The sequence below is a fragment of the Triticum aestivum genome, chromosome 1A (genome assembly GCF_018294505.1).
Source record: "Triticum aestivum cultivar Chinese Spring chromosome 1A, IWGSC CS RefSeq v2.1, whole genome shotgun sequence".
NCBI lineage: Eukaryota > Viridiplantae > Streptophyta > Magnoliopsida > Poales > Poaceae > Triticum > Triticum aestivum.
Window position 1 is genome coordinate 509,698,973 of NC_057794.1, and position 13,019 is coordinate 509,711,991.

Here is a 13,019-nt window from a genome sequence, read left to right on the forward strand (position 1 = left end):
TGCATAAGATGTGATATTTTAGTCCTAAAATTGCAAAACTCAATCCCATTATACCCTAACTTACACCTCATGTGATGTTTTAGTCCCAGGCCAATCAGAGGACGACAATTGGTAGCCAGGTGGCTGGTCCGGTCAGCACACACACTTTTGCAAAAAAACCCTGCCTTTTCCTCTAATTAACCCGTACTTTTGTGCAGTCAGTGCAAGTTACCCCAAGAAAGCCATCAGCCAAGGCTTTTTCCCGGTTTTCTGCGTCACCGCCGCGGCCGTGCCCCCCGGCGTGCACAGCTCCGGCGCCAGGTACGACAGCGCCGACAGGGCGCCGCTGCGGAGCGCGCACGCCACGCTGCTGCCGAGCTTCCTTGACTGCGCCGTCTTGTGCGCGCCGGCAACGAGGCGGGTCAGGCCGAAGCCGGAGACGTGCGGACGAAGCTCGTCGTCGAGCAGGATCTTGGATGACTTGATGCAGCCATGCACGTACCGGCGAGAGCTGCACTCGTGCAGGTATGCCAGTCCCCTCGCCGCGCCGTGAACGATGGACAGCCTCACCGACAACGGTAATGGAGTTGGCGAAGCCGTCGGGCCTGTTAGTATAATCTTGAGTTTGAGTTAGATGCAAAGCTAGTCCACATGCAATTAGTGCTACGTGCATGAGTCCGGCTGCTAGCCGTTACCTAGTAGCTAGTACATGTACGAGTACTAGTCCAAGTCGTGTCAAAGTCTGAGTCATAAATTAGGCTAGTGTTGTAGTCCAAGTCGTGTCAAAGTCTGAGTCATAAACTAGGCTAGTGTTGTATCCGTGCAACACTAGGGCCTTGTTTGGATAAGTAGTTTTCGCAGAACTAGTTTTCCGTGAACCTATATAACCGTGTAACAGACTTAACCATGTTTGGGCCCCGCAGTAAAAACGTGAATTAGCAAGATTCAGTTTCCACAAAGCCAGGAATATGCGTTTTATGAAAAACTACTAATACATGTTTTTATGAAAACACGATTATACGGATACTCATCGCAACTGATATTCGCCGACTCGACGAACGAAAGCAGCAGCGGAAGCGAGCTGAGTCGGCAAGTTGAAACCGCCACCGTCCATGCGTGCCAAGTCGCCGAGGGAAGCGGCCGCCGCCGTCCATGCGTGCCAAGTCGCCGAGGGAAGTGGCCACCGCCGAGCGCACACGCCGAGTTGTCGACTGGAAGCCGCCGTCGCCGTCTTCACGCCGAGTTTTGGAGTCGCCGAGGGAGGCCACACGGCCGCGGCCATCGCACCGAGTCGTCAAGTAGAAGCCGCATGGCCGCTATCAGTATTTTCTCAGTTCCACCGGCGACGATGTCGCGTCGCTGAGACTGGTTTTCTACGCACCGACGATGTTGCCGAGCTGCGCATTCGAGCGCCTCCACTCCATGGCCTCATCAGTGTTCTCATGGTCTCTCGTTCATTGTTGTGCCACCCGTCGAGCTGCAGCGGGCGGCGCTACTCTGTCCCGAGCCTCCACCAAGTGATGAACACCAGCCACGGAATACGACGAGGAATCCCGCTGGACGCTACCATCTCTTCTGCGGATGCAAGGCTGTGGCCGCGTCTCCGTGCTCGGTAGTGGCAACATAGGCAATGGGTGCAGCCTCGGCCTCAAAGGCACGGCGCCGGCGCCACCCGGACTCAGTGCCATCGCCGTCGTTGGGCTCACTGAGACGGCGGCGGCTACGTCGGTGCCGCGGCCGGGGACGACCCTGTACACGATGCCGCCATCCAGCTGCCAGTCTGATCTGCTTGTTCATCTCCGACACAGCTGCGATGAAGGCGGCGGTGTCGGCAACATCATCAACAAGAACAGAATCATATGTACTGGTGGCAACTTCATTGGAGTCTGGACATGGCAATGATCTCTTGCCATGGCTCATTCTGCTTTTCAAGTCGCCAACCATCATGCTGTAGCAGGCATGTACATGCTCCTGATCAATGTAACAGACAAAGGTTGTTCAAACCCAATGCTCATTTCATCATCCAAATGAAACATTACTATGATCAAAGTGATGCAAATGGGTTATTTATTTAGTTTGTGCAAGAAACCTTCTCAATGGGGCATGATGGAGATAGATTGTCCATCTTGGACTCCAGTGCTTCTTTGGTCAGTAGAGCTTCATAGGATGCAGCCAAGATTGCAGCTGCAGCCACAGTAGATGGCCTGTAATCCAGCACACTGCCGGTTGCATGAACACAGCGCAAATCAATCAGACAAAATGCAAGAAAGTTCGCAAGATTTCTTTTCAGAAGGTGTGCAGGACGAAGATGAACCTTCGGCTGTGGCAAAGATGGAGCCGATGGACTTGAGGGCGACGCGGGCGGGGTCATGCCCGCCGCCGCCGCGGCCGTCGTGCCGGTCGAGCCGGGAGGAGAAGCAAGGGAGGTAGTCGAACGGCGTAACGGCGGCCATGCGCCAACCGAGCGTGGACAGCACGAGCAGCTCCATCCGGCGGACGGAGGCGGAGCAGAACTCGTAGCCGCCGCCGGCGTCGAGCTTCGACAGCGCCGGCGCGCAGTACTCCTCCATCTTGGCCGCCACGGAGACGCAGGCCACGGACAGGAGGCGCGCCGCCCACGGCATGGCCGCCCTCTGCACGCACACAACCACATCATCCTCCCGTTCCTAAGAAGCAGAGAGGCTAAATTTGTTTTACGGCGGCGGTGCGGTGATTGATTACATCGACACGTCGCCGGAGGAAGAAGCGGTCGAAGTAGGCGATGGCCAGGTACGCCGTGCGGTGGCCGAACCCGAAGCAGCCCCGTGTCTGCAAATGCAAATCAGATGCCGGTTCCAAAGGCGTCAGTGACCGATCGATCGATGCTCGCACCAATAATCGTGAGAGCGAGGAGCTGAGTGAGTGCTCACTTCAAGGATCCATTTGACGGCGGCGAGGCGCGCCTGCCGGAACCAGTCCTCGGAAGCGGCCGACGAGCAGTCCTCCGGCACTGCCACTGCAGCACTAGCCCGGCAACGATGGCCGCCACCACAATGACGGCCAGAATCGGCACCGTGGGCGACGACCGACGCTTCGGCGGCCTTCCAACCTGCGCCGCTGCACCAGGGTTCATTCCACGGTTCGTCTGCGGGATTCTTCCCTCTCTCCGGCGCACTCGATCTCTTGAGCGGAAACCCGCAGAGCCTCGGGTTGTCGTCGAAGGCGGTGGGCCTGGTTGACGAGCGAGCCCACCTGCGGGATCACGCCGGCGAGGTCGTTCCCCCGGAGGTCAAGGCTGACAGCCACGGGAATACCGCCGAACTCCGGCGGGATCCCGCAGACGAAATGGTTGTAGCTGAGGTTGATTAAAGAAAACGGCAGGGGGGGTTCTGCAAAAGTGTGTGCGCTGACCGGGCCAGCCACCTGGCTGCAAATTGTGGAGCTGTGATTGGTCTGGGACTAAAACGTCACATGCAGTGCAAGTTGGGGTATGATAGGGTTACATTTTACATGTTTGGGACTAAATCATCACATTTCGTGCAAGTTAGGGTACCTGAGATGCTATTACCTCCTTCGAGAACTAGGTTTACCATCAAGGATGAGCTCCAGTTTCAGTACCCCACCACCGTGCACAATGTGGTGGAGGTAAGAAAGGCTGGGTACTACGCCTGCAACAGCTTCAGCCCCATCGCGACGTTCTTGACTGGCAACGATGTCATCCCACTTGCAACCATTGGGACATGGTACTTCATCTATGGCGTCCTAGGGTATTGCATCATCGATATGAAGGTTCAAGTCAACGTGAAGTCGAAGGCATTGCGTCCAGTACAACGGTGCCGAGGGACGGGGAAGCGGCTCCGGTGCCAGTCCGAGACTGTATTAAACTCGGCCACGATGGCTGGCATTGATCAGTCTACGGTGGCGTGGCTAGGTCTGGCTGTTGTCACGGCTGGTGTCGTGTTGTTATTTTAGTGACCGACAATTGGGGTGCTTTTTTCTTCTTGACGCATAGCACATGCTTATTTGTGTATTATAAATCATTTCTTTTGTTAAATGAAATTTCTTTCATTATAATTCAATTTCATTTATCTTCTTGCAAAACCAAACTATAATCATGGAATAAATAAAGGACAGTGCTTGGTGCCGGTCGGCCGGCCCAAATTTCGGTTGGCTGCGCACTAGCCGTCAAATGCAAGCTGCGTAGGCCGTCTGATTTGGCTGCTCGGCTCCTCCCTCCCCACACCTCGCGCAGCCTCGCCCAACACCCTTCCCCTCGTGCAACTTTCCTGTGGCCCCCCGGGTAGCATCGCACCTCCAGTCGCCCCGGTACCTAGCACCACGCCACGCCGGTGAGATGCAGTATCAATAGCTTCCGCCGCACTAATGCTCGCAATTTACACTCGCACTAGTTCCAGCAAAAACTCTCTTTGGTTCCAACATTTGCATGCGCCGGTTCTAACATCTTGCCGGCAAACCGGTGCTCACCATCGCTGATTCCAACATCTACAGTCTCTGGTTCCAGCAAATGTGCAAGCCGGTTCCAACAAAAGCACTTCGCCTGTGGCTCGTCGGTTCCAGAAAAAATTCGCAGCTCGCGGTCACCACCGTCGTAGCTACTCTGATGACTGCTTGCAACTTTTATGCCAATGGGTCCCAGCACCTCACCACGCTGCTAGAAGCATGCCGCCATTCAGCACCGTCGTAGCTCGTGGGAACCATGGTTGCATGGTCGCTGAGGTTTTGCAGCTTTTCTCCTGCCCTATTCCAACACATGTCAATTCCATAAAAAAAGACTGGATGCAGCATCTATTGCCATGGGGTTCCTGGGATGCACCACAGCTGGTTCTAGTTTCCTCACTGACTAGTTCCAGCAAAAGCCATGGCCGGATGCAGCATCGCGGTGTCCCGTTGTAGCTTTTCTTTTTGGCGAGCGTAACTTTCCTCTGTCGTTTTTCTTTTAAGATGGCAGATTTATGATTTTATCTTAGCAGCTATAAAGGGCATTTACTTTTGCGTTATCATATTACAGAAAAGGGCTAAGAGATGAGTAACAAAAAGGATAATATTAGTATAAATACTTAAGGTGTACTTAGTGGTAGTGTTTGGACGTAAGTACCAAGTTGAAGCCAATGTGCCCAAGGTATAATTCCTCACTCAGGACCGCACAGATTACCCCTTGATATTTGGGCGCACTGCAAAATGTTGTGATTTTATTGTATAAAATGAAACAGGGGAACTCATACTAAAAAAACAAGAGCATCTCGAGGAGAAATGGTGGTGATAAAAAATTCTCCTTCCGATCCACAGTGTTGTGGTTTAGCCCAAATGTATAGTACATATATGACAACTCATTATTAGTGGAATTACCTTTCACTACCAAAAACTAGGACCAACAATAAATCCTCTTTGCCAAATATGATTTTAGCTATATACCCCTTCTTCGAAGTACCAGCGGGGGTTCAGAAAAGATTGGACTTCTATAGATCATGTTTTTCCTGGCAGAGTGATGAGTTAAAACAAAAACACAGACTTACTAAATGGGATATTATCTGTAGGCCAAAAGACCAATGTGGTCTTTGCATTGAAAATTTAGAGGTGAAGAACAAATGTCTTCTCAGCAAGTGGCTGTACAAGCTATCTGGAGAGACCGATGCCACATGGGCCCAGATCCTACGTAATAAGTACCTCCAGTCTAGAACCTTATCTCAGGTGATGGTCAGACCGACCGATTCGCTGTTTTGGAAAGGACCGATGAGAGTGAAATTAACCTTCTTCCAAAGGACAAAATTCACTGTTGGTAATGGTACTTCTACGAGATTCTGGGATGATACGTGGTTAGGCGAGACACCTCTAGCTCTCCAACATCCTTCTCTCTATAATATTGTTTAGCGTAGAGATGCTTATGTTGCAACAGTATTACAGTCCAACCCTCTAAATATTCAATTCAAGAGGACGTTAGCGGGAAACCGTTGGGAAGCCTGGCTCCATCTTATGAGAAGATTTATGGATGTTCACCTCTCTCAATAGCCACACAAGTTGCATTGGAAACAAACTCAGAATGGAGTGTTTTCAATGAAATCCATGTATTTGGATACTATCAATTCTGGCACTATCCCCCGTTCTATGCACATTTGGAAAGTCAAAATGCTCTTAAAAATTAAAGTGTTTATGTGGTTTGTTCACAAGCAAGTTATTCTAACTAAGCACAATTTGGCAAAACGTAACTGGACATGATCGCGAAGATGTAGTTTTTGCGAACATGATGAGTCTGTCAAACACCTCTTTCTTGATTGCCCAATGGCGAAAATTTTATGGCGGTCTATTCACAAGGCATTTAACATTACTCCTCTCAATACCATCCACACGTTATTCGGGACGTGGCTGGATGGAGTTGAGTCAGAAACCGAGAAACATATCCGTGTAGGAGTATGTGCTTTATTATGGGCTATATGGAACTACAGGAATGATTTGGTTTTTAACAAAACAACACATATTCATTTCTTACAGGTTATTTTTCAGGCCATTACACTCATCTGTATGTGGTCGCTACTCACTCCGACGGATGCCAGGGAGCGTATGGTTATCGGGTCTATCCGTTGGGAGATGATAGCACGGGCTATCTTTAACCGTTTGGATGGCGGTCATATAATAAGATAGGTGTTTAGTTTTCTATCTATCTTATTTCCGCTGATTGTGGCTATCTCGTTTTCATGCTTTTGCTCTTTGTGAGCCTTTTTGTTATTCAAGACTTGGAAACGTAGTTGAACTTTTTGCTTATTATTAAGATGGCCGCATGCATCACTTCGATGCAGAGGCCGGGGGATAACCTCCTTTTCGGAAAAAAAAACGGCGAGGCACCCTTACCCTGCCGATTATGCAACTTTTGAATCTGGTCAACACAATTACCAATAGTGAATTTCCGTAAATTTTGACAGTGGCATACATCTTAATTATTATTTTAGAAGAACCTTTATTAATTATATAATTATTTGACGTACCAATGTAGTACATGTGCGCACCAACACGTTCGCAATGTTTAATTAGAGAATATGTTGGATTAATTTATGTTCAGTACGCTCGTGCGGGCATCCGGATCGATCGAGGACAAGGTCTACTGATGGCTACTGATGATTTCCTAACTAAATGTTTGGACATGGTCTTTTGACAATGTCGTTACTAATCGTTTTCTCCCCACACCCGGTCTACTGACGGCTACCTATCTCATCTTCTCCATGGTTAGTGTTCTATTAAAGCTATGAAGCCAAGCATATATAATAATATCAGTTTCAGGAGCTAACGTGTACGATATCATTTTCATGTATTTTTGACGACCTACTCTATGTCACCTCGTCAACGTGCTTACACCCGATGATCCTTTAACACATCCATTGCCTATATATGTCGACACACTACGGACGTGGAGTTTCTACACCTGAGCTCATATGCTCCTACTATGAACAGTAACATAAATAAAATACAAAAACATTTTAAAAAATTCTGAATTGTTTTTGTGGCATACTTTAAGAAATGTTTGTTGTGCATGCAAAATTTCGTCATGAAATGACATTGGTGGAAGGCATGGTAAAAAAACAAAATCGATACTCTGAAAATGTTACTTTCAAACGCATTTTGGAGTTTTGATTTTGTTTTTTTTGCGATGACCTCCACCAATGTGATTTCGTGATAAAATTTTGCATGCACAACAAACATTTCTTAAAGTATGCCACAAAAAAATTTCAGATTTTTTTGAAATGTTTTTCTATTTTATTTATTTTACTGTTCATAGGAGGAGCATATGAGCTCAGGTGTAGAAAGGTACTTTCGGACACACTAGTATCAATGATCTCACAACACCAATCATCATGCAGCCATTTCTCTCTTTAGCTTCCTTGGAGCTTGTGATCATTAGTTGATCACACATCATAACCAATTTTCTCTCTAGCACAAACTTTCATCCCCCAACATATTTCGAGTTACTACTAAGTCAGCTAGCTAGTAGATCCATATTTAATCCATGGGGACCAAAGCTCTTATTCTAATCACCGTGACCGTGACCATGCTTGGGACGGCCCTCAGCGCCAGCCACACCGTGGGCGCGTTGGACGGGTCGTGGGACCTTCAGACCAACTACTCCCAGTGGGTTTCGAGAATCAGGTTCATCAAGGGCGATGAGCTCAAGTTCCAGTACTCCGCCGTCGTGCACAACGTGGTGGAGGTGAGCAAGATGGGATATGACTCCTGCAACGGCTCCAACCCCATAGAGACTTTCCCGACCGGTAACAATGTTGTTCCGCTTGCTACCGTCGGGACCCGGTATTTCATCTGCGGCGTCTCCAGGCACTACGACGCCGGCATGAAGGTCGAGGTCAATGTCAAGTCGAAAGAAGTGCGGACTGTGCAGCGGTGCCAACGGACAGGGAATCGACGTCGCTGCCAGTCCGAGACAGTATTAAGCTCAGCTGCGGCGGCTGGCGTTGATCAGTCTACTATGGCCCGGCTCGGTCTGATAGTTGTTGCGGCCGGTCTTACGTTGTTCTTTTAGAGTGAACGATGATTGTGGTCCTTTTTTTCCTTGATAGGTTGTAGCATGGTCCCTTTGTGTATTAAATTCAATTCCTTTGTTAAATGTAATTGCATTCATTATAATTGGATTCAACATATCTTGTTGCAAAAACCCAAATAATAACCAAGCGTGTAACCATGGAATAAATTTATCAAAGATATGTTGAGTGCAATGACATTACATCCATCCATTTGTTGGGGAACGCAGTATTTCAAAAAAATTCCTACGATCACGCAAGATCTATCTAGGAGATGCATAACAACGAGAGGGGATAGTTTGTCCACGTACCCTCGTAGACCAAAAGCAGAAGCGTTTAATAACGCGGTTGATGTAGTCGAACGTCTCCGTGATCCAACCAATCCAAGTACCGAACGCACGGCACCTCCACGATCAGCACACGTTCAGCTCGATGACGTCCCTCGATCTCTTGATCCAGTTGAGGCCGAGGGAGAGTTTTGTCAGCACGACGGCATAGTGACGGTGATGATGTAGTTACCGACGCAGGGCTTCACGTAAGCACTACAACGATATGACCGAGGTGTGTAACTGTGGAGGGGGGCACCGCACACGGCTAAAATATCAACTTATGTGTTCTAGGGTGCCCCCTCCCCACGTATATAAAGGAGGGAGGAGGGGAGGGCTGGCCGGCCCCTAGGGCGCGCCCAAGAGGGGAGTCCTACTGGGACTCCTAGTCCTAGTAGGATTCCACCAAAAGGGAGAGAGGGGGAAGGAAGGAGAGGGAGAGGGAGTAGGAAAGGGGGCGCCGCCTCCCCTTCCCTTGTCCAATTCGGACTGCTAAGGGGAGGGGGGTGGAGGGGGCACCGCCTGCCCTGGCGGCCCTCCTCTCTCTCCAATAAGGTCCATGGTGTCCCATTAGTTCCCCCGGGGGGTTTCGGTAACCCCTCCGGCACTCTGTTTTTACCTGAAACTATCCAGAACACTTCCGGTGTCTGAATAACATGGTTCAATATATCAATATTTATGTCTCGACCATTTTGAGACTCCTCGTCATGTCTGTGATCTCATTCGGGACTCCGAACAAACTTCGGTACATCAAATCACATAACTCATAATACAAATCGTCATCGAACGTTAAGCGCGCGGACCCTACGGGTTTGAGAACTATGTAGACAAGACCGAGACACATCTCCGGTCAATAACCAATAGCGGAACCTGGATGCTCATATTGGCTCCTACATATTCTACGAAGATCTTTATCGGTCAAACCGCATAACAACATACGTTGTTCCCTTTGTCAAGGTATGTTACTTGCCCGAGATTCGATCGTCGGTATCAACCTAGTTCAATCTCGTTACCGGCAAGTCTCTTTACTCGTTCCGTAATGCATCATCCCGTGGCTAACTCATTAGACACATTGCTTGCAAGGCTCATAGTGATGTGCATTACCGAGAGGGCCCAGAGATACCTCTCCGATACACGGAGTGAAAAATCCTAATCTCGATCTGTGGCAACTCAACAAACACCATTGGAGACACCCGTAGAGCATCTTTATAATCACCCAGTTACGTTGTGACGTTTGATAGCACACAAGGTGTTCCTCCGGTATTCGGGAGTTGCATAATCTCATAGTCAGAGGAACATGTATAAGTTATGAAGAAAGCAATAGCAGAAAAACTAAACGATCATTATGCTAAGCTAACAGATGGGTCTTGTCCATCACATCATTCTCTAATGATGTGATCCCGTTCATCAAATGACAACACATGTCTATGGCTAGGAAACTTAACCATCTTTGATTAACGAGCTAGTTAAGTAGAGGCATACTAGGGATACTCTATTTGTCCATGTATTCACACATGTACTAAGTTTTCGGTTAATACAATTCTAGCATGAATAATAAACATTTATCATGATATAAGGAAATATAAATAACAACTTTATTATTGCCTCTAGGGCATATTTCCTTCACCATTATATACAACAGAAGTTCATGCAAAGCTAAATTCGGCTAGTTAAGTAACATGATTTTTAAGGCGAACCAGTGGGGTAAACACCCACTGCAACATTTTATATTATTGGGCAGTGTATGTATACACTAGTTTGAGATGAGCCTAAAAAGAAGATAAATGAAGAAAACAAAGCCTAACTAACTTAGCCAAAAAAAGCAGAAACGGAAATTACAAGACTTCAGCTCGCCAAGCTTTGAAAGCGTTGCCATATTTTGTTTTCATCTTGTGTCCCCAAATCTGCTCGGCAAGAAACATAAATTACAAGAGTTCAGCTCGCCAAGCCCTTGTTCATCATGTTACCATCAAGCTAAAATCATTAGCTCATGACCCCATACCCGAGATCCGCTGGATTTAACCCCAACACGGGCTACATGGCTTAGCTCTCCGGCGAGCGACATCGTGGCGGGTGTTGACGGTGTACCTTGGCCATGTGGGTGGCGAGGTGCACGGTGATGGGTGATCTTGGCATAGCAGACGACTTCGATGAAGCTTTGCCCTGATCTGGATCTGGTGCTGACATTCCGTCATGGTGGGGTCCCCATTAGGGTTTCCTTGATGTGGTAGGAGCTGTGGTCGAGCGAAAGCTTTGCGCTCCGGCGCCGGCTGCGACAAGGCCTGCCGGTATTGTATTCATCTTGGGGCGTCGCCTTGGACCTCTTCTTGCCGTCCAACTCTCAGGGTGAAACCTTTCTTAGCTTCGGCTGATGCGGCGGCGGCGACGCTTTGTGACGTTACCCTCTTGGGGCGTCGCCGGTGAAGGTGGTCTTCCTCTTGCATGGTGGTCGGTTTCATGTGTTTCTTCTTGACTGCTAGTTCGAAGCGTTTAGGTGCACTTAGTGCGCTTTTAGCGTTCTTGGCTAGTATTACCGATTTTCTTTAGACCAGCTATGATGTTCTCTGCAATGTCTTGTATCGGGTCACTTTGTATCGGTTTGCTTGTTTATGCCCGAAAGCCTGTTTTGAGAGAACGATTCGTGAAATCAACTGTCCTTGATGGCTTATTACAACGGCGTGCATGGTGACCGATCTTGACCAAATCAGTCGACCAACGCCTATGACAGCCCTTCTTGTATCTGTTATCCCGCCTTCTATACAACAAAGCTATGATACTTAATTTTTATTAAAGCTATGGTACTTAACTTGTGTGCTCTTGAGAAAAGAAGATTACGTTTTATTTTTGAATTTTTACAGTGACATACATCTTAATAAATCAATTATCGTGCGGCAGGAATATGCACGCGCCCACGAATAGGCTCATAACTTTAATCAAAGATTGTGTTCTAATAATTAATGTTTAGCACGCTTGTGCACCGGATCGCTAGCAGCCTGAGGGTTTGCCGCCAGACCAAGTCTACTCTCGGCTACGAATCCCATCGTCATCATTATTAGATTATCATTGTATAATGGGTGAGCGAAGCATGCATGCACCAACATGTTTTAAATTCATCTGGGAGTACTAATATTCGTGCATCATAGACCTACCATACCTCACCTGCTCAACGCGCTTACACCTGATGATCCTATCTTGAATCAATCCATCGCCTATATATTTCGACACAGTGGCATCAACGATCTTACAACACATTCCTTCGTGCAGCCAATTCTCTTTGCAACTTCCTTGGATCCTATCAAATTTCTCTCTAGCGCTAACTTCTAGCTCTGATCTTTTCAGTTAGCTAGCTAGTCGATCGACATTTAATCATGGGGGCTAGAGTTCTTATCCCGATCACCGTGGCCGTGGCCATCCCCGGGAAGGTGCTCGGCGCCAGTCACATGGTGGGCGCGCCGGCCGGATCATGGGACCTGCAGACCAACTACACCATGTGGGCTTCGAGAACCAGGTTCACCATCGGCGATGAGCTGTAGTTTCAGTACTCCACCACCATGCACAATCTGGTGGAGGTGAGAAAGACTGGTACGACGCGTGCAATAGCTCCAGCCCCATCGTGACGTTCCTAACCGGCAACGATGTCGTCCCACTCGCATCCATTGGGACGCGGTACTTCATATGCAGCGTGCCAGGGCATTGCATCGCCGGTATGAAGGTTCAAGTCAACGTGAAGTCGAAGGCAGTGCAGACAGTACAACGGTGCCGAGGGACGGGGAAGCGACTCCGGTGCCGGTACGAGACTGTATTAAGCTCGGCCACGGCGGCTGGTATTGATCAGTCTGCGGTGGTGCGGCTAGGTCTGGCCATTGTCGCGGCTGGTCTCTTATTGTTCTTTTATTGACCGACGATTGTGGTGCTTTTTTTGGCGTCTTGACGCGCCGCGCATGCTTATTTGTGTATTGTAAATCAGTTCTTTTGTTAAATGTATTTTTTTTCCATTATAATTAGATTTAACATATCTTCTTGCAAAACCGAACTATAATCAAGTGTTTATAACCATGGAATAAATAAAGGGCAGTGCTAGGTGCCGTTCAGCCGGTCCAATTTTTGGTGGGCCATGCACTAGTTGTCAGATGCAAGCTGCATAGGCCGGCTGATTCGGCTGCTCAGCTCCTTCCTTCCCACACCTTGCGCAGCC

At 48.5% G+C, this 13,019-nt stretch overlaps 2 protein-coding genes and 1 pseudogene across 2 annotated transcripts; 2 read left to right on the forward strand and 1 right to left on the reverse strand.

The window, feature by feature from the left end:
• Window positions 1-1,394: 1,394 nt before the first annotated feature.
• LOC123039775 (cyclin-D5-2-like) lies at window positions 1,395-4,839 on the reverse strand. Its single transcript, XM_044462811.1, has 8 exons — window positions 4,821-4,839; window positions 4,619-4,712; window positions 3,211-3,313; window positions 2,889-3,140; window positions 2,701-2,787; window positions 2,294-2,612; window positions 2,069-2,205; window positions 1,395-1,950 (listed from the first exon to the last, which is right to left on the reverse strand). The coding sequence occupies exons 1-8, from the start codon at window positions 4,837-4,839 to the stop codon at window positions 1,543-1,545; spliced, it is 1,419 nt and encodes a 472-aa protein (XP_044318746.1). The 3' UTR covers window positions 1,395-1,542.
• A 3,133-nt stretch (window positions 4,840-7,972) lies between these two features.
• LOC123061204 (uclacyanin 1-like) lies at window positions 7,973-8,500 on the forward strand. Its single transcript, XM_044484175.1, has one exon. The coding sequence runs from the start codon at window positions 7,973-7,975 to the stop codon at window positions 8,498-8,500; it is 528 nt and encodes a 175-aa protein (XP_044340110.1).
• A 3,692-nt stretch (window positions 8,501-12,192) lies between these two features.
• On the forward strand, window positions 12,193-12,722 carry LOC123039874 (mavicyanin-like; annotated as a pseudogene).
• The last annotated feature ends 297 nt before the right edge of the window (window positions 12,723-13,019 follow it).

Bases quoted from the DNA above. Each gene is read 5' to 3' on its own strand.
- LOC123039775 (XM_044462811.1), bottom strand. The intron at 2,788-2,888 runs GTGAGCACTCAC...TTGCATTTGCAG, and splicing joins CCGTCAAATGGATCCTTGAA to ACACGGGGCTGCTTCGGGTT. The intron at 2,613-2,700 runs GTAATCAATCAC...GTGTGCGTGCAG, and splicing joins TCCTCCGGCGACGTGTCGAT to AGGGCGGCCATGCCGTGGGC.
- LOC123061204 (XM_044484175.1), top strand. From the start codon at position 7,973: ATGGGGACCAAAGCTCTTATTCTAATCACCGTGACCGTGACCATGCTT.